At 39.1% G+C, this 21713-nt stretch overlaps 1 protein-coding gene across 4 annotated transcripts in view; it reads left to right on the plus strand.

Annotated features, from left to right (window-relative positions):
* SACS (sacsin molecular chaperone) overlaps nt 1–21713 on the plus strand; it is a 94151-nt gene that overhangs the window by 47667 nt on the left and 24771 nt on the right. For all 4 annotated transcript variants that reach the window (XM_059144611.1, XM_059144614.1, XM_059144612.1 and 1 more), the window contains 5 exons: nt 3986–4073; nt 4987–5072; nt 11463–11574; nt 17432–17578; nt 19811–21293. In XM_059144611.1, the coding sequence (XP_059000594.1) occupies nt 3986–4073; nt 4987–5072; nt 11463–11574; nt 17432–17578; nt 19811–21293 (1916 nt within the window). The remainder of the gene's footprint in view (nt 1–3985; nt 4074–4986; nt 5073–11462; nt 11575–17431; nt 17579–19810; nt 21294–21713) is intronic.

A 21713-nucleotide genomic window follows, 5' to 3' on the forward strand; every position in this document is an offset into this window, starting at 1 on the left:
TAGGGCTAAAAGGATCTTCAGACTTCATTATAGTAGCTGTAAGTTTGAGGAATACATTCTCATTAAAACTTCTGAACTGCAAATGAATGAGATAAAAACTTTGGAAGATAGCATTATTTCACATTGTTATATATATATCCTTTGAGGTTAGTGAAAAAGCTAAGTTTTCTCAAAGGAGGAGTTAAATGGAAACATTTTATTGAAAATTAACTTGTTCTTTGATCCCCAAAATTTCTTCACTTTTTATATGATAAAAGATCGTTTTCAGGATTTAAAAGAGATAAAAATGTTAACAGATATGTAAGGAACACTGAGCCATACAGAATGACATTTCAAGCATTGGGTTTGTACCCAATACAAACATTGGTGAAGTACTTGATAACCTATGATTTTTAATTCCTCAGTGTAATCTTGACCTTCTGTGTACCTGTGTCCATGCCATGGCCTCTTGACCACTTAGACACAGATTTCCAGTTAAACAGCTCTGATGTTCCTCCACAGCTCAGCCCTCCTCACCAGCTCCTCAAGGTGTTCGGTGGCCTGCAGACAGTGACTTGACAACTTTGGACAGAATTGAGAAGAAAAGCTTATCATTCTTACCTCTTTTTCTGGGTCCATCTCTGTCTCAGCCTTCCCATGTGTACTCTTCTGGTTCTGTACCCTCTTCTTTGGTTACTCCTCAGGGTCTGCTTTGTCATCTTGTCCCTTACATGTGGTCCTCCCAGGAGGCTCACTTGTGGCTCAGTCTTGCCATTAGAAGTGTTTTTGGAGGTGTCTGTGTACAATATTGATAATGGATGGTGAATGTGGCTGTGGGGCATAGAATATTTCAGCCTGAGTGGGTGGATAGGTGGGGGTCTGGTTAGGAAACATCTGTTGTCCTGAGCTGGGGAGGTTCTAGACTATGACTGACTGTAGAGGTGAAACTGGAAGGAAAGGGTATACAGGAGACTTTGTAAAAGTGTGATTATGGCTGTCTGGTACCAAATGGCTGTGCATGTGTGTATGCTTGTGTGTATGTGTGCAGTGTAATGAGGTATATGTAGAATAAGACAGAAGCTCTTGCCAAGGATGTTTATAAGCCTTGATTGAGTCAGACCCAGAAATAATGGAATTCTAAATATGTCAGGGCAGGCAGGAAACAAAAGCTGTTGAGTAGGACTCCTCGTCACTTACTGGTTTTGGTTGGTACTGGATGTAGGAAGCAGTAGACAGTCCTTGGTCTTTCTGGGTCATCTACCATCCTCTTTCTCCTTATCTCTCATTTGTTTCCCTGGACTAGAAGTGAAATTTTTAAGTTCTTCACATTACCTCCTGTCTCATGAAGAGACTGAAGCTGTTCATTATAGCTGTGTATCTTCCTGATCCTTTTTCCTCTTGTACCAAATGTGGTCGAGCCTCAAATCAAGAGGTGTGAAGTATCTCTTAATTGATCAAAATTGTCCTTTTTGTCAACCCTTGAATTTTAGAACCTCCTTGTGCCTTGACCACTGAACAAAGGAATAAGTGTCGGGAGAGCCACTTGTAATTAATATTGTATTGTTTGCATAGTAATTTGGAAAGAGTTATTTGGAAAGAGTTATTGTTCCATAGTAAATGAAAATGAGCATCTCTGCTCTGAGGTTTTGGAGGAAGATTGAGGCTGGCATGAACACAGATCCAGATGTACAAATCATTTTACAATCTCTGTGTTTTAAAATATATTTATAAAGACTGAAATGGGCAACTTTTAAGATTTAATTGCCTCTGGAGATAAATAGGACCAGTGTTATTTTGCTCGGTTGGAGTGATTTTGGGTCTAGGAAGGGGAGCGGCCCAAGCAAACTCCCTTAATCTTGGCAGGCTCAGGAGGAGAAAGCTGATAGCACTACTGGGGTCACTTATCTTTGCCACTTGATTTCTCTTCGGGAGAATCACTTCCCTGGAGATAGGTCACTGATTACAGTCCACCAAAAGCATTCACAATCAGACGTGCATAGCGGGTTACATATGTTTTTACTAACATGATTCAATTTTGTGTCTTCTTCCTTTTCAAGTGTCCTTTAAGATCTGCAAACTTCTTCCTGCAATAAAAGTTTTCTTCCTGCCTGCCTTTCTTCCTTCAGATGTACCTTGGCTACTAAATTGAACCAGTAATCTTGGCTTATGCTTGGCTCTCTTTTAGTTATTAGTTGATTAACAATAGAATGAACAACCAAGATGACATCATCCAACTGGAGAGGGAGAACACTGTTGACAGTTTATATTTCCCTCTGTGCTTCTCCTCCCCAGCCTGTGTGCCTGTCTTTTTTCCCTTACCCCTTCGTGTTTCTTACTTCATTGCCTGCTTTTGTAGTTTTTTAAATAGTTTTATCATGAGTGTGTATGTATGTGTTTATATAAGGTATACCTGTGTACATACATGTCTATATATGTGTATATCTGTAACCTAAATAACCTGAGTGATAGACTATTTACTTTTATTTATTTATTGTTTATGAACTTTATAAGAAGCTTGTTATTCCATATGTAGTAACCCAGAATTAGCTTTTTTTGCTCGATATTATGTTACAAATATTCACCCAGAGTTACGTGCAGTTTAGTTAATCCAGTTTTTTTTTTTTTTTTTTTTGCTATATGATATGCCACTGTATCAATATATAATAGAATTGGGTTGTTTCTAAAAGTTTTGTGGTTAACAACACAAAATAACTACTATTCTTTTTTTTTTTTTAAAGATTTTATTTATTTATTTGACAGAGAGAAATCACAAGTAGATAGAGAGGCAGGCAGAGAGAGAGAGAGGGAAGCAGGCTCCCTGCTGAGAGCCTGATGCGGGACTCGATCCCAGGACTCTGAGATCATGACCTGAGCCGAAAGCAGCAGCTTAACCCACTGAGCCACCCAGGCGCCCAAAATAACTACTATTCTTATCCATATGTCCTGTGCAGGGAGTTTTTTCTTTACGATTCAGTGGGAATATGTGTATGAAAGTGCTTTATGAGCTGGAAACTGTCACAGTGTACTCAGATTTTAGAAATGAGGACTAGAATGATGATACGTAGAAAGTAAGGAGACCAGAGTAGAGATTATTATAAAAATCCAGAAATATAAGGAGTCTGAGCAATTGGAAATGGGAAAAGAACAAGTTAGTTCTGAGAGAAATGGGGGATGGACTTGCTGGAAACTGGAGGGTAATTGGCTAGACTGGAGATAATTGGTGGTTTGCAGAGAGAACTTCTCCCCATGGTTCCCTCTAAAGTGAACAGGTAGAAGGTGCCACTGTTAATTGAAATACAAAGTAAAAGATGAGGGTTAAGGGTTTGGAAGGAAATCCAGTGAGGTCACTTTTGATAGGTTGAGCTTTAGGAGCCTTGAAGGATATCAGTGTGGGTTGGGTGGTAGATAATTGGAAATACTGAATTTTTGATATGGTAAATGATGCCATTCACACCCTGTTGAGTGTAAGTTACAAAGTTTGATTATTCTGGTGGGCTTTTGAGTGATGTTTTGTAGACCATTGACCTGTACGAGGTCATTCCGTAGTAGTTCTTGAGTGGACCACTGGAGAGAAGGTTGATCTGGCTTTGGCTTCTGAGCGGTACACTTTGGAAATGCAAAGAGAATGATTTTGTTTATTTTAATGATCCTGATTCATCATAAAACATTTGAGTTATTTTATTTTATTTTATTTATTTATTTATTTTTTTCAGAAAGAGCAGTAGCATTTGAGTTATTTTAAAGCAGATCTTTATTTATAACTATTTAAGGAAAAATCCTTTAGGTTTAAGTTAAAATCCTTTAGGTTAAGAAAAGTCCTTTAAGTTAAATAAAATTGTTGACTAAATTTCTGTTTTTTGAAATATTCACTTCTTCAGAGCAACCTATTTCCTGATAAGAATGGTTCACAAGCATTATTTCTTAAGTGAAAAAAAATCGAGATAGTTCGAATGTACAGTTTTAGGAACAATACTGCTTTTCATACATTTTCTTTTCTTTTTTTCAGTTACCTGACTGGATCAAGATCGGAGATCTGACTTTCAAAAACTGTCATCTTTTTGTAAACCTTCAATCAAAAGGCTTGAAAGGGGGAGGTATTACATTGACTTTACCAGGAGCATATGCCATTTTTAGTTGCATAAAGATTATATTGTGAAAGTATATTCCATGGAATGGGTTGAGGGGGTATCCAGGCCAGAGAAAAGCAAGGGCAAATGGAGCTGGTGAATTATAAGAGTGCGTAGGGTATTAGGCCCTGTGGAGCAGAGTCCTACTGGGGCTTGGTCCTGGTGGGCACTCTGCCGAAATAATGTTGATAAATTTGTAGTGATGATTTCATTGTTTTAAGCCAGAGTTCTTTTTAAATAATTTACAGGTTGTTTTTTTTTTTCCTGTGCATCTGGAAGTTAACCTTTCTTTCCCCATCCTCTCTATACTTGCCTGTAACCACCTGTCTAAGGCAAAGGGGTCAGTCCGTTCTAAGAATCTCTTGGTTAAGAAATGCCTAAGGCTATTTGAATGGACCGGTACTGAGACATTGACTATGCCAATCTCAGAATAATCAGAACATCATTTGAGTTTGAGAATATTAACAATGTCATAATAGACATCACTATCTCTGGCTTATTATTTGGTGGCAAAGTACCCACAAAATGATGCCGTTTATTTCATTTGTTTTGGAAACTGGCAACAATTCCTGCCCTCACCCCTCTTGCTTTTTATTTTTTTGAATTAAATATCTCCTGTGATATGTAGTCTGTTTTTGAACGTTTTTTAAAACCTGAATTTTGTAGTTCCATTAAGTCTTGAGATTCAGTAAATTGAGTCTGCTTTGCTTTCTGCTGAATCTAATTTAGTCAGGTAGATTTTCCTACCTGAGTGCTGGCATAAAATGTATAAAGTCATTACTTATATAATTTTACTATGTCTTGGAATCAAATAACCCATTGGTAACACTTATGGGATTTTTCTTTCTAAATCATTTTTTAAATGTGTTCTCTGTTTTAGGTCGATTTGGTCAGACAACACCACCACTTGTTGACTTTCTCAAGGACATTTTAAGAAGGTATCCAGAAGGAGGACAGATTCTTAAGGTAGGGCGTTTGTTGTGTACATGTGTAAATTTACTTTGGTAAAAATGAGAGACTGTGGACGCCAAGAAACAAAACTGAGGGTTTTAGAGGGGAGAGGAGTAGGGGATTGGGTTGGCCCAGAGGACACATACTGCGTGGAGCGCTGGGTGTTATATGTAAACCATGAATCATGGAGCACTACATCAAAAACTAATGATGTACTGTATGGTGACTAACATAACATAATTAAAAAAAATAATAATAAAAATTTTTTAAAAAATGAGATGGAGTAAAATGAGTTGGAAATCCTCGTAGCATTTAACTTTTAAAAAAATTTTGTCTAGATCTGAATAGCAGTATTTATTTCCCTCTGTGCCTGCAGTGCATATGCTGGATGGGATGGGTTGAAAATGGGGCCATTGTAAATACAGGAGGTTTCAGAGGCAGAGGAACCCACTGAGTTGTTTTGTGCTGTGATCAAGCACAGTGTTGCTCTAGAAACACTCTTTCTGTTGTTGTATGTCAGTATATAATGTCATCTTATAAATGTTATGTGAAACATCTTGCAGATGTTTATGAACCCACTGGTTGACCAGAGGAATGAAATAATGCAAAACCCACATTCAGGGGCCGTGAACACATTTGACCCCTGGACTGAGAGGTTTGCCTTTTAGGAGAATTTATTTCATAGTATAATGATTTTAGTTATTTGTTTCTATTTACAGTATATTCTTTTAGTTTGAATATACTCATTGAAAACCAAAAGAACCCAGAAACCTGAACAACCACACACACACAAAAAAACCAATAGTAGAAGATACAGCAAAAATTTGATTTTGTGTTTAGCCTAATCAGGAAACTCCCTAATTAATTGTAAGAAGAGATTAACTGTCAATGCATTTTCTTTTCTTCTCATTAATTTATTCAGTGTTTATTGCCTTTAACATCTTGGCCCTCATTATATTTTCTAGTTCAGGTGCTAAGTTTTTAGAGAGTAAGGATTAGGTGTATTTAGTTGAATTTAGTCATACTCAGGCGCCGATTAGGGGGATTGCTCCATCATTAGTGATTTTATTTTATTTTTTAATCTTTTACTTTGTTTTTATTATTTATTTATTGGCTTCGGGAGTAGAATTTACTGATTTATCCCTTTCATGTAACATCCAGTGCTCATCATAACAAGTACTCTCACTTCCTAATACCCACCACCCATTTAGCCTGCCTGTCCCCCGGTCCACTTGCCTCTGTCAGCCTTGTTTGTTCTCTGTCATGAGGGGTCTTTTATGGTTTGTTTTCTTTTTTTCCCTTCCAACACATTCATCTGTTTTGTTTCCTAAACTCTACATATGAGTGAAGTCATACGGTATTTGTTTTTCTTTGCCCGACTTCTTTTGCTTAGCATAAAACATTCTAGCTCCATGCATGTTGTTGCAAATGGCAAGATTTTATTCTTTTTGATGGCTGTGTAATATTCCATTGTATGTATATACCACATCTTCTTTATCCATTCGTTAGTCAGTGGACACTCGACTCTTTCCATAGCTTGGCTCTTGTTAATAATGCTGCTATAAACATTGCAGTGCATGTATCCCTTCAAATCTGTATTTTTGGATACTTTGGGTAAATACCTAGTACTGTTATTGCTAGATAGTAGGGTAGCCCTATTTTTAATTCTTAAGGAACCCCCATACTGTTTTCCAGACTGGCTGCACCAGTTTGCATTCCCACCAACAGGGTTCCCCTTTCTCATCCTTACCAACATCTGTTGTTAATTTTAGCCATTCTGACTGGTGTGAAATGGTGTATCTTTGTGGTTTTGATTTGTATTTCTGTGATGATGAGTGATGTGGAGCATGTTTTCTTGTGTCTGTTAGCCATCTGGATGTCTTCTTGGGAAAGTGTCTATTTATGCCTTCTGTGCATTTCTTAAGTGGATTATTTGTTTTTTGGGTGTTGAGTTTGATAAGTTCTTTATAGATTTTGGATACTAAACCTTTATCGTATGTCATTTGCAAATATCTTCTCCCATTCCATAGGCTGCCTTTTCGTTTTGCTGATTGTTTCCTTTGCTGTGCAGCTTTTTATTTTGGTGAAGTCCCAGTAGTTCATTTTTGCTTTTGTTTCCCTTTCCTTTGGCAACATGTCTAGTAAGAAGTTGCTACCGCTAAGATCAAAGAGGTTACTGCCTATGTTCCCTGCTAGGGTTCTGATGGTTTCCTGTCTCACTTTTAGGTCTTTCATCCATTTTGAATTTATTTTTGGGTATGGTATAAGAAAGTGTTCCAGCTTCATTCTTTTGCATGCTGCTGGCCAGTTTTCCCAATACCATTTGTTGAAGTGTCTTTTTTCCATTGGATATTCTTTCCTGTTTTGTCACAGATTAGTTGGCAATATAGCTGTGGGTCTGTTTCCGTGTTTTCTGTTTTGTTCCATTGATCACTGTGTCTGTTCTTGTGCCGGTACCATACTCTCTTGATGACTCCTGCTTTGTAATGCAGCTTGAAGTTTGGAATTGTGATGCTTCCAGCTTTGGTTTTCTTTTTCCAACATTACTTTGGCTATTTGGGATCTTGTCTGGTTACATACAAATTTTGGAATTGTTTATTTTAGCTCTGTGAAAAATGATGATGGTGGGGTACCTGAGTGGCTAGTCAATTGAGCATCCAACTCTCGGTTTCAGCTCAAGACATCTCAGTTTTGTGAGATCAAGCCCAGTGTTGGGCTTTGAGCTCAATGGGGAGTCTGCCTGTGTTTCTATCCCTTTCCCTACTTATGTGAGCACACACTCTCTCTAAAATAAATAAACCTTAAAAAAAAGTGCTGGTGATATTTTGTTAGGGGTTGCATTAAATGTGTAGATTGCTTTGGGTGGTATTGACATTTTAACAGTGTTTTTCCAAGCCACAAGCATGGATTTTTTTCCCCACTTTTGTGTGTTCTCATAAGTTTCATTTCTAAGTGTTCTGCAGTTTTCAGAGTACGGATCTTTTACCGCTTTGGTTAGATTTACTCCTAGGTATCATGGTTTTTGGTGCAATTATATGTATAATTGATTCCTTGATTTCTTTTTCTGCTGCTTTATTATTGGTGTCTAGAAATGCAAGCGACTTCCTTACATTGATTTTACAACCTGTGTCTTTGCTGAGTCATGTATTAGTTCTAGCAATTTTTTGGTGGAGTCTTTTAGGTTTTCTATATAGTATATCATGGTGATTGTAAATAGTGAAAGCTTGACTTCTTCCTTGCCAGTTTGGATGCCTTTTATTTCTTTGTGTTGTCTGATTGCTGAGGCTGAGACTTCCAGTACTATATTAAACAGTAATGGTGAGAGGGGCCATCACTGTCTTGTTCCTGACCATAGGGGAAAAGCTCTGTTTTTCCCCCAAAGAATGATATTAGCTGTGGATCTTTCATGTATGACCTTTATGATATTGAGGTATATTCCATCTATCCCTACTTTGTTGAGGGTTTTTATCAAGAATGGGTATTGTATTTTGTCAAATGCTTTTTCTGCATCAATTGAGATTACCATATGGTTCTTATCCTTTCTTTTATTAATGTGGTATATCACGTGGTTTCATTTGCAGATATTGAACCACTCCTGCTGTCCAGGAGGAAATCCCACTTGATTATGATGAATAATTATTTTAAATGTACTGTTGGATCTTATTAGCTAGTATCTTCTTGAGAATTTTTGCATCTATTTTCATCAGGGACATAAGCCTGTAATTCTTTTTTTTAATGGGGTCTTTGTCTGATTTTAATCAAAGTAATGCTGGCCTCAGAGTTTGGAAGTTTTCCTTCCATTTCTATTTTTTGGAACAGTTTGAAAATAGTAGGGGTGCCTGGGTGCTCAGTGGGTTAAAGCCTGGGCCTTCGGCTCGGGTCATGATCCCAGGGTTCTGGGATCCAGCCCCATGTTGGGCTCTCTGCTCAGCAGGGAGCCTGCTTCCCTTCCTCTCTCTCTGCCTGCCCCTCCGCCTAATTGTGATCTCTGCCTGTCAAATAAATAAATAAAATCTTAAAAAATAAAATAATAGATGTTAATTCTTCTTTGAATGTCTGATAGAATTCCCCGGGGAAGCCATCTGGCCCCGGACTTTTGTTTGTTGGGAGATTTTTGATTACTGATTCAGTTTCTTTGCTGGACTGTTCAAATTTTCTGTTTCTTCCAGTTTAGGTTTGGTAGTTTTTATGTGTCTAAGAATATGTCTATTTCTTCTAGATTGCTGAGTTTGTTGGCATATACTTTTTCGTAATATTTTGATAGTTTGTATTTCTGTGATGTGGGTTCTGATCTCTCCTCTTTCATTTGCGGTTTTACTTATTTGGGTCCTTTTTTTTTCTTTTTGCTAAGTTTGGCTAGGGGTTTATTAAATTTTTTAATTCTTTGAAAGAACCAGCTGTTAGTTTTATTGATCTGTTCTGTTTTTTTGTTTGTTTCTTTCTATATCATTTATTATGTTTTAGTCTTTATTACTTCCCTTCTTCTGCTGAGTTTAGGCTTTCTTTGCAGTTCTTTTCTACCTCCTTAAGGTTTAAGGTTAGGTTGTATGAGACTTTTCATGCTTCTTGAGGTAGTCCTATATTGCAATTTACTTCCCTTTTAGGATTACCTTTGCTGTATCCCAAAGGTTCTGGACTGTTGTCTTTTTATTTTCATTTGCTTTTGTGTATTTTTTAATTTCTTTTTTAATTTCCTGGTTAAGTCATTCATTCTTTAGTGGGATGTTCTTTAATCTCCATGTATTTGTGGTCTTTCCAAATTTTTTCTTATGGTTGACTTCAAGTTTTATAGCACTGTGGTCTGAAAATATGCATGGTATGATCTCAGTCTTTTTCTACTAGTTGTGGCCTGATTTGTGACCCAGTATGTGATCTATTCTGGAAAATGTTCCATGTACTCTTGAAGAGAATGTGTGTTCTGCTTCTTTAGGATGAAATGTTTTGATTATAGCTGTTAAGTCCAACTGGTCCAGTGTGTCATTCAAAGACATTGTTTCCTTATTGATTTTCTGCTTAGATGATCTGTTTATTGATGTCAGTGGGGTGTTAAAGTCCCCTTACTGTTATTGTATTATTATCAATGATTTCCTTTATGTTTGTTATTAAATGATTTATATGTTTGGGTGCTCCCCAAGTTGAGGGCATCAATATTGAGTTGTTGATCTTCTTGATGCATAGACCCCTTAATTACGATATAATGCCCTTCTTCATTTCTCATTACAGTCTTTGGTTTAAAATCCCTTTTTTCCGATTTAAGTATGTCTTCTTTGGCTTTTTTTTGGCAGCTGTTAGCATGATAGATGCTTCTCCACCCCTTCACTTTCAATCTGTAGGTGTTTTTAGGTATAAAAGGAGCTATTGTAGTTTTTGCTGTTGGCATTGCCATAGATCAGTATCAGCTCGCCTTACTTCTTGTCTGTCCTCATCACTCCCTCCCCTCATTTAGGGTGAATAATACAGGATAAATTATTGTGTTTTAAAGACCCATCCATTTAAAATGTAGCCACTTGATTTGGTTTGGTTTAAGTCAGCTTCTCCAGGCAGTTGTCTGTTGACTTTTCCTTACTTTACACAAGGTCCAGAATAAACAGGAGATACGTTGAGTTCAAGTTTGATGATTATGGTGTTGGCTGTAACAGTTGGCCTCTTATTTCAGAGTCTGGCCCTCCCTTCAGATGGACCAGAGCCCAGGCTGTTTTTGATAGGCATGCCAAAGTGATTGGGGTTGTTGAGACTAAGGATTTTTTTTTTTTTTTGTGGCTACCTATGGTATAAATCTTTCCTTTCTCCATTGCAGAGGTGTGACCACCCATCCACCAAACAAATAACACTACTGCCTTCTTTGTGAGAAAGGAATGAGTCAGTCCTGACTGTGAAGAAGCTTTCAGCTTCAGTGCAGGGGAAAGACAGGTTCATAACCTAACTTCTCAAGCATGCAGAATATTAATAGGTACATACATACATTATTCCTAAGAAAGCATAAGTTTGGTAAAGAGGTGAAAAATGTCTGTATTTGGTAACTACTTTGAGAGGAAGTTACCTGTGCCAGAAACAGAACAATCCTTGCAGCTTTCAGAAATGGAATAATTTCTTTTGAATGAAGGCTTTGGGTAGTTTGTAAATAAGAGTTTTAAATAGTCTCAGGATTTGTATTGGGGATGAGGAGATAGCATGTTAAACATCCCATTTTAGGTGTATGATTGGAGAAGGACTCACAAGCTCAACCATATTCTCAGTGCCCATGACAGTTACTTGCAGTCATCCCCACCGGATTTAAAGGTGATGGAGTCAATAATGGGTTTCTGTTTCTTAAATGTAATTACTTTTTAAATGTTACAGGTAAATTCAAAGATGGTCAGATTACTGTATTATTAAATATTATTTTTTGGTATATTTCTTGATTAGGAATTAATTCAGAATGCAGAAGATGCGGGGGCCACAGAAGTTAAATTTTTGTATGATGAAACTCAGTATGGAACGGAGACTCTTTGGTCAAAAGAAATGGCACAATATCAGGGTAAGAATCAATAATTAAGAACAGGTTTGTTTTATGTGTTAACAGGTAATTTTAGTAATTCACAATACTCTGATGAACAGTGTGCCACTGGTACTGCACTTCTTGACATATTCAGTCCCACTTTCCCAGATGTTTTTCTCTGCTTTTGATGGGCAGGAGTCTGCCAAGTCAGTATTTTTAGAGAACAGAGTAAAAATCTTGAAATTCAAAGTAACCATGTAAATACATAAGTGTCTTATTCTATTCAGTAAACTTGTGAGTTATATTATTAGCAAGACAGAATGGATACCCTTTCCACATATGTAACAGTTCTCTGGATTTAGAAAGAAGTCTTGTTTTCTACTGTTAGGTGTTTTGATGTGGTTTGGGAAGAAGGGTTAGAGGAGACAATGGAATAAGGACAGTGCAAGGAAAGTAAGAGAACCATACCGGTCAACTCCGGATACCTCCGTCCTCCTTTGGGATATGCTGTGTACTATGCTCATAACTTTTAGTGCGCCTTAAAAGTCAATAGGGTGATATGTATGAACAACTAGATATGATTATATATAATAGTACGACTAAAAACAATGGAAGGTATTGAAAATAAGAACAATTGAGTCAAACTTCCCTGAACAAACTTTTAAAGAGATGTAAGTCATATAGATTTGAAAATATGTTTTACGATTTAGGAGAATATCAACAGTAATTGTTAAATTCTTTAAACAGTATATATTTAACATTTATTACAGCTGATATATTTGTTCTTGGTCAGATTTGTGATAGGCAAGTTGTACTTCTTTGTCTGAAGACAGTGAGATGTAACGCACCAGAAGGCTGCCATTGTAGCCCAGACCTGTCCTGCCTTGGTGATGGGGCTGGCCGTCTCTCTACTGTCATCCAGTTTTATGAGAGGAGTATCAGGTTCTCAGATTCCCTGGTTTATCGTGACTGTTGTTGAAAGATAGCAGGTGTGGACAGGAGGCTCTTGTTCAGGTCCTGGTCCTGCATGGGCCCACCACAGATCATGTCTCCACTGGGTACCCGTTTGCCCAATGACCACTCCAGTCCTCATATTTACTCACCATAATGAAGCAGATGGCCTGGCCGTGCTTAATTTCAGCCCACTTGCCTATAAATGGTTATAAGGACAAAATCTGCCTCTAAGTTATTTTTTTCTTTAAGTTTTATTTATTTATTTATTTGAGAGAGAGCATGAGCAAGTACAGAGGGAGAGGGAGAAGCCGACTCATCACTGAGCAGGGAGCCCAACATGGGGCTCCATTCTAGGACCCTGAGATCTTGACCTGAGCGGAAGGCAGATGCTTAATCAAGTGAGCCTCCCATGCATCCCTGCCTCTAAGTTATTTTGTGGATTAAATGGGTTCATCTGTGTGAAAATTTTATGTCTGGTGTCACATTGCTATTATTATGTGTGTACCATAGAGCCATAAAGGTGACAGTGTGAGGAGATCCTAGAAGTGTTTTGCTTCAAACTCCTACCTAAGGTCTAGGATTTTTTGCTTCTAGCCTTGAGTTTACCTTGTTTAAAAAAAGTATTTGGAACATGATTATTTGACTGAATTTATTTGTAAGTACAGTTGACCCTGGAAGAATGAGCCCCTTGCAGTCAAAAATCTGTGTATAACTTCTGACTCCCCCAAAACTTAACTCCTAACAGCTGAATATTGACCAGAAGCATCTTATCCATAGCATAGTCAATTAACACATATTTTGTATGCTATATGTATTATATACTATATGATTCCAAAATAAATAAATTAGAGGGGAAAATAATGTTAAGAAAATCACAACAGAAAGAAAGTACATTTACAGCGGTTATCAAAGAAAATCATGTGTAATCCGTGCAGTTCAAACCTGTGTTGCTCGAGGGTTGGCTGTATACTTAGAGGTAGACTCTGATTATCAGAGTCTACCTCTAAGTATCAGGAATGCCTACATTCCTAAAATAAACTTGGACACATAAAAATAGGGAGAAATGATCTTTGATACCTTTATTTAACAAGTATTTGTTAAGGACCCTGCATGCTCTTGGGTATTTGAGAATGTCTTTCTCTTATGTTCAGATGTTGTTGTTTTCTTAGCTGGTATCATCTTCTTGGATATTAGTTTTGTTTTCCGTTATTGATAGCTAATTTTGCAAATGAGAACTTTTCAGTGCACCTTGTTTTTGTTCTTTTTTATATAATCAGATGACAGAAGTCTCAATCTGTCAAATCAGGTGCATAGAAATGGGGAGTTCTCACCCATTTTCATCCCAGTTAGGATTTCAAGAATGTAGTTAATAGAAACAGTGAAGGAAGTGTGGAGAAGACTCCCAGCACTTCCTGTTAGGTCCATTCATGCTGTGCTGGACACATCTGGGCCTACATTGAGCAGGAGTGGCCTCTCAGTGATGCACGCAGGCCATTGCCTACATGAAAGGAGCTATTTCAGTGATAAAACATATTCACATTTTTCTCTGATAATTAAATAGCTTATGACTCGTTCCCCTAAATCTGTAAATTCCAGGTTTAGTTATAATAAGCAAATGCTGAATGCATCTACTAGACTCCTACTAGCAGATAGTGTTAGTGTGTTTGCCCAGAGATCTGTCCTCGGCATGTTTACAAGGAGATTGGGCTGGGTTCTCTCTCTCTCCCTGTAACCTTTCCAAAGGAGAAAGTTGATTGCAGGCCTGCTTCTCACCTTTCCTTCCCAGATAACTATCTCCTGTACGAGAAAATTCTCCAAAGAAGTTTATTCTTTTGTTATTTCACTCTCAGAAGGAAGAGGCACCTACCTTTTCAATCAGGGTGGATTGGGGTATTTTAAAATTGACCTTCAAGGTAGAGGTGGAGATTCAGTGAGATTCAAGATTAAATCTCCTGGATGAGTATTATTCCAGGATGAGGGTAATCAGATAAGAACATGATTAAAATCTGAACTAAGAACTGGATTACGCCTGCTCAGTACAGAAGCCAGTGAAGAGTGATGCATCGAGCTGCCGTGCGCAGTTGTCTGCTGGCTGTGGTGGGCTCATCTGAGCGCTGCCTGGTTCAGCCACAGGCTAGCCTGTGTGTGAGGCACGCTGCGGAAGGCCGTGTACACATGTGTCAGGCAAGTGTGCCCTGTAGGCTGCCGTGCACGTGTGTCAGGCACACTCCAGAGACTGGCACACAGGGCAGTTCCACAAACAGGAGTTTATGTCGCCTGTGTCCTTCCTTCTAGGAGCTCACTGATGGGTCCAATGGGAGACAGTAAACCTTGGACAGTGAGGTTGTGAGGAGGAAATTCCTTTCCGTGTGAAGCACTGCTTTGTATGAATTCGTAAGAACATACATCTGTTTTCTATCTTGGCAGGTATTTTCTAGAAGCAGCTGGGCCACAGGGGATTTTGGGTTGACAGTGGCAAGGAAGGGAGGTCTTCCTCCAGGCTGGCAGCTCTGCTTTGCTCCTACCAGGGTTATGTGGTGTGCTCCCCACTGGACTTGGTTTTTTTTTTTTTTTTTTTTTTTTTTTTTTTTTTTTTAAGATTTTACTTCTTTATTTGTCAGAGAGAGAGAGAGAGAGGGAGTGAGCACAGGCAGACAGAGTGGCAGAGGGAGAAGCAGGCTCCCTGCTGAGCAAGGAGCCCGATGTGGGACCCGATGCCAGGATGCTGGGATCATGACCTGAGCTGAAGGCAGCCGCTTAACCCACTGAGCCACCCAGGCGTCCCTCCCTCCTGGACTAATAATTCCCTTCCATAGACCTTCTACTTGTGCAAGTTCTTTCTGGATTCTGGCAGAGGCTCACTCAGTCCCGGTGTTCAGTGTTGTGAGGTTTTGTGGTCCCGGTTTCTGTGCCTTCACAGGTATTTTTAATGGATATTTGGAATAGGCAGAACTAGACACTGTTCATGAGATGCTCTTTCAGGCCAGCTAGAGTTAGCTGTTGGCGATTAAGATACTTACTTTATTAAGATTCCTGTGTTAGTATTTTGTTGATCATAAATACTTGACATGACATACACTACTAATGATTACAGCAATCACAGGATCTGATTGTTTCGGGGTTTACTCTGCTGCAGGCATTGTGCTGGTCCCTAATTTGTATTGTTCATTTGAGCCTCCACACTCCTTTGTAAGGCGATACTTTTCTTATCCTTATTTGACAGACGAGCAGACGAGGACACTGAACCGTAAAGGCTTTCGTTTGCCCGAAGTTCTGAGTTGGTAACAGTAGAGCTGAGTCTGAAATCCAGAGTCCACTTCAGCCCCTGTGTCTTCTTCCTTGGAAAGGCCTCGGCAGTCTTGGCTACTTTGTTCTCCATTCTTAGACTATTACAGCAGCAGTCCATTTTTGTAAAACAAGCAATGGTCAGCATCCCCATATCTTGAATTTATAGGCCTGTGAAGGAGGCTTTTGGGGGTGCTGGAACGTTCTCTGTGTTCATTTGGATGGGGGTTCTACAGGTTTGTTTGCTTTGAAAGACTTTCTTAAGCTATGCACTTAAGATATCTTTGCACTTTGTTAATTATTTTTAAGTATGACGAATTAACTATAGTTGAATATATTCAAAGAAAGTTTGAATTCTTTCAAATTCTGAAGTTTAAAAAAGCAGTGTTCCAAAAATGCTTTGAATGATAAATTCACATTATAAATTCAAACATTTTGAATTATAAAGCTAACCTTTTAAAAGAACTACTTTGGGGGCACCTGGATGGCTCAGTGTGTTAAGCCTCTGCCTTTAACTCAGGTCACAATCCTAGAGTCCTGGGATCGAGCCCCACATTGGGCTCTCTGCTCACCAGGGAGCCTGCTCCCCCCGCCCACCGCTGCCTGCCTCTCTGCCTGCTTGTGATCTCTGTCAAATAAATAAATAAAATCTTAAAAAAAACAAAAAAGTAAAAGAATGACTTTGAAGACAGGGTACTATTATTCTGAAGTGTTGATTTTAAAATTTGTCACATTAATGATTGTTTTAGTTATTCAGATAATCCCTCATATAGAAAATTCCAGAGGCTGACAAAAACAGAAACAAACAAGGTGATTATTAACATGACTAAAGGATTATTTTTCTTCTTATGAAATAATGTATTAACAAGGTTTTTTTTTTTTTTTTAAAGATTTTATTTATTTGACAGAGACAGCAAGAGAGGGAACACAAGCAGGGGGAGTGGAAGAGGGAGAAGCAGGCTTCCCGCTGAGCAGGGAGCAGGATTCAGGGCTTGATCCCAGGACCCTGGGAAGGCAGACGCTTAACTACTGAGCCACCCAGGTGCCCCTTAACAAGGTTTGTTTTTAGATAACAAGTCTCCTTAGTACTTTTATAGGTTATCCCATTTACAAAATGATTTAAATCTACCATTTAGGAGCAAATTTTGTCAAGTAATAGTATACTCTGATTAACTTCCTTGTTTGCTCTGTGGTTTGGATGTGTTAAGTATCATAACATTCTTAATTTTCCCTTTTTGGAGTTTTGGCCAGCAATAATTTTTTTCCCCTGCTAGTTATTTTTACCATTAGCTTGTGTTTTTACTTTTATTGTGAAAATCAGAATTATTTTGCAGAATTCAGTCATTCCATTCACTTTTTTTTTTGAAGATTTTATTTATTTATTTGGCAGAGATCACAAGTAGGCAGAGAGAGAGGGGGAAGCAGGCTCCCTGCTGAGCAGAGAGGCCGATTCGGGGCTCCATCCCAGGACCCTGGGATCATGACCTGAGCTGCAGGCAGAGGCTTTAACCCACTGAGCCACCCAGGCGCCCCATCCATTCACTTCTTTCCATCTGCCCATGGAATAAGCAGTTTTATGTGGCGGAAGCTCTTGGCAGAGGCCTGAACACCATGCCTTACTTCTTTCTGAATATTGCTTGTGTGCTTTACCACCCAGGGCCAGCTCTGTATGTGTACAACAATGCAGTTTTCACACCAGAGGACTGGCACGGCATTCAGGAAATAGCCAGGAGCAGGAAAAAGGACGACCCCCTGAAGGTTGGAAGATTCGGAATTGGGTTTAATTCTGTCTATCATATAACAGGTATAGTATTTGGTTTTGGGGTCATGGTCATGAAAATTATTTTAACCTATATTTTGTAATTTACTTAGTTAACTTTGGAGGTGGTACTTTTAAAAGGCTTCTTTTTCAAATTTCCTGATGGCGGTAAGAAGTATGCCAGTGACCTATCCATGTTTTCTAAAGTTATTATGGTCGGTACACCAGAGCCTCATCATGTGATGTTGAAAATTAATTCCGTGATCTGGTGGGTTCAGTGTAATATTACATATTTAGTTAGTCATTTTACGTGAGGTTTGAACTGTAGTTCTTAAAATACCTGCATAAATTGTTACTACTCTAAAAAGTTTTACACTGACTATCTTTGAGTCAGACAAAAGCATTTTCACAGATTTTCTTGTACCTATTTTTAAATATTAGGAGATTGAAGAGGAAAGTATAATATTCAGTAGAATTGAGTAACAAAGTGAAGATCTTTGATTCTGATTTCTTAACATTTTCCTGATAAAAATTTTGCTCTTCTTAAACCTTTGAGTATTTCAAAGATTACTTTGAAATCACATTTTGAATCTAGAAAGAATATGAGGATTCTGGTTTGTGGTTACAATAGGAAGTACTTTAAACTCTTCGTGTAGACGTCTCTAAGAGTAGATGTATCTTCCAGAGTCAAAGCTCTCAGAATTTACTGCAGTTTGTGCTAAAAAGTTTTTTTTAATGGAATTGGCACTTGCTATGGTTTAGTTTCATACTCTGTTTGCATTTTGAACTTGCAGGAGGGCAGAATGAGCTAGCTAGCAGAGCTGTAGCTATAGCTAGGGAAACCATATAACTTATTGTTCACACTGGAACACTCTTCAGAGAAGAGGGTGGTATTGTTCTCAAACCTCTAGCCTGAATTGGGACTGGCAAGTGGGGTGTTGGGTCACTGTAGCCCAGTTTTGTAAGCTTCTATTTTTTATTGCATTTGTATTATTATAATATATTGTGGAATGTAAATCATATATTAAATCCCATCTCGCAGTGTTATGTAACAATTATACATGAATGTTAGCACTGGTGTGTTCAACCATTGATGAGTTACCCCTCAGGTCTGTGACATGTGGAAGTTTTAAACCCGCGCATAAGCGTGGAGAGTGTCCTACAGGAATGAATTGTTTAGTTGGGGAGTCTAGCTGACTGCCACATCCGCGTAGCACTGTGGGTTTGTTCACGGTTCGTGAATGAGCATGCTTCTGTGGGACAGCATTAACTGGAATGCTGTGCTCTAATCTGGGGATTTGCAAAGGTCATGCGTTATGCTTTACAACTATCCGGAATCTCTGACATAATTTTAGTAACTGGAGTGCAGACGGGAGTGCCATCCCATCGCATTGTTGATGGATTTAGCAGCTGGGTTGGTGGACCTCTTATTTCCTACTTAAAATACCTGGAAGTTTAGGAGGCCGTGGTTGTGACAGCACAGGCTGCTGTTGATGACTGTGAATATGACGGTGCATCTTGAGTGAGGGTTAGGTGTGAAAGTCAGCAGGTGAGGCAGACCATGTGAAAATTACTCTCAGGAAGTCCATAGAAAGGCACTGCGTTGAAGAATTTCTCTAAGTACAGAGCATCTGATGTACCTAGTTTTCTGCCTCTGTCAAAGTAGTATTGTCTGTGGTTGAGAAACAGTTGAAATAGTTGCTGTATTAAAAAATATGTCTCCCAGGGCACTGTGCTTGGGTTCCGTGTGGTGAGGTGTGCTCAGCATGAGAGGCACGGGATGGTAGTAAACCAGGGGGCTGCTTATAGACGTATCCCGGGGCCTTGGCTCACTGGGTAACACGTGGGGGTGTCACCTGCACTGTCCTTTCCCTCCCCCACTTTCAGAGACTCTGTGGTGGGAATGTGTATTTTGAGCATAGGATGTACATTTTTGTATAATTGGGTTCAGGTGGCTGTGGGGGCTGAGTATAAATATCTTTCACATATGTTGATTGTGTAGTAGGTGTTTGAAGATTTCTCTTACGTTTTCATAGTAATCATCTGAAGTTTCTCTGCCTGGTACTTAATGAATCAAAAGAGAAATCATTAGATTTCATGTTCAGAGAATTAAATTCCTAAGCTAAATTTAGTTTGTTCTTAGATAAAAGCTGTGTTAGAGTCACTTTATGGTTTGTGCTTTTCCACTTAAAATATTTTGATAGTAATTGTACATTGTAATTATAATTGTGTGTTAAATTTCAGAGTTGATCATGACTGTTGAAATTTTCTTTACAGATGTTCCTTGCATATTTAGTGGTGACCAGATTGGGATGCTAGACCCTCATCAAACGCTTTTTGGTCCACATGAATCAGGCCAGTGTTGGAATCTCAAAGATGACAGCAAAGAAATTAGTGAACTTTCAGACCAGTTTGCTCCATTTATTGGCATTTTTGGAAGCACCAAGGAAACGTTTGTAAATGCCAATTTTCCAGGAACGTTTTTCCGTTTCCCTCTTCGCCTACAACCTTCCCAGCTTAGTAGTAATCTCTACAATAAGCAGAAGGTCCTTGAGCTGTTTGACTCGTTCAGGGCAGATGCAGACACAGTGCTGCTCTTCCTGAAAAGTGTGCAGGATGTTTCCTTACATGTCCGAGAGGCCGATGGAACCGAGAGACTGGTATTTAGGGTAACTGCTAGTGAGAATAAGGCCCTGAAGCACGAGCGGCCCAATTCTGTAAAGATTCTGGAAACTGCTATAAGTAACTATTGTAAAAAGATTCCAAGCAATAGCATAACCTGTGTAACATATCATATAAATATAGTTTTAGAAGATGAGAGTACTAAGGACGCACAAAAAACCTCCTGGCTGGTGTGTAACAGTGTGGGTGGGCGAGGGATTAGTGGTAAACTTGATTCTTTAGCTGATGAATTGAAATTTGTCCCAATCATTGGAATAGCCATGTCTTTATCAAGAGATGATGAAGAAAAAGGAGCAACAGCCGATTTCTCAGGAAAAGCCTTCTGCTTTCTTCCTTTGCCGCCAGGTGAGGAAAGCAAAACGGGCCTCCCAATTCACATCAGCGGGTTTTTTGGCCTGACTGACAATCGCAGAAGCATCAAGTGGCGAGAGCTGGACCAGTGGAGAGACCCGGCAGCCTTGTGGAATGAATTTCTGGTTGTGAATGTTGTCCCTAAAGCCTACGCGACTCTGATCTTAGATTCCATAAAACGTCTGGAGACAGAAAGGAGCTCTGATTTTCCCTTGTCGGTTGACATCATCTATAAGCTTTGGCCCGATGCGAACAAAGTCAAGGTGCACTGGCAGCCGGTGTTGGAGCCTCTGTTTAACGAGCTGTTCCAGAACGCGGTCCTGTATTCCATTAGCAACCACTGGGTCAAGTTGGAGGAGGCCTACTTCTCAGAACTGGACGAAAGTTTGGAATACACGAAAACCGTGCTCAGCTACCTCCAGAGCTCAGGGAAGCAGATTGTCAAGGTACCCGCCAATCTTGCTGCTGCCGTTCAGCTCGCTGCCTCCAGCGCCAAGCTCGTGAGGAAGGTGACGCCTGCGTGGGTGCGGCAGGTGCTGAGGAAGTCTGTGCAACCAGGTGATGCCCAAGACAAGCTTCACCTTCTGGAATTTGTGCTTTCTGACCAAGCCTACAGTGAACTGCTGGGGTTGGAGCTGCTACCTTTACAAAACGGAAATTTTGTGCCCTTCTCCTCATCTGTATCAGATCAAGATGTTATTTATATTACCTCAGAAGACTATCCAAGGTAGAGCTCACACTTCTGCCGCACTGTTCCCTCCCCCCACCCCCACGTACATCTAGAGTCCTTTACTGTGAAATCCATTAGTCGCCATCAGGGTAGAGCTATAGTCAGGAAGACTTTCGCAGAAATACTTTGTTAAACTATGAAAGGGTGTATTTTTATATTCTCAAGTGAGAAAGCATTCAGATGTTGGTTAGCCTAAAAGTTATCGAGCAGTCATTTCTCTTGGATATCTCATAACAGGACACTGAAAACAAGGGTTCTAAAGCACTAATAACGAAGTTAGATTGAGTTGATAATAAATTATTTTGATGAAATTGAATTTAATGAGAACAGCGCATTAAGGAACTCTTTATAAATGAGGATGTGTATGAATCTCAGAAAATAAAGTTAATTACATTCTAAGATGTTTAGACTATTCTG

This window comes from Mustela lutreola, chromosome 13 (genome assembly GCF_030435805.1).
Source record: "Mustela lutreola isolate mMusLut2 chromosome 13, mMusLut2.pri, whole genome shotgun sequence".
Taxonomy (NCBI): Eukaryota; Metazoa; Chordata; class Mammalia; order Carnivora; family Mustelidae; genus Mustela; species Mustela lutreola.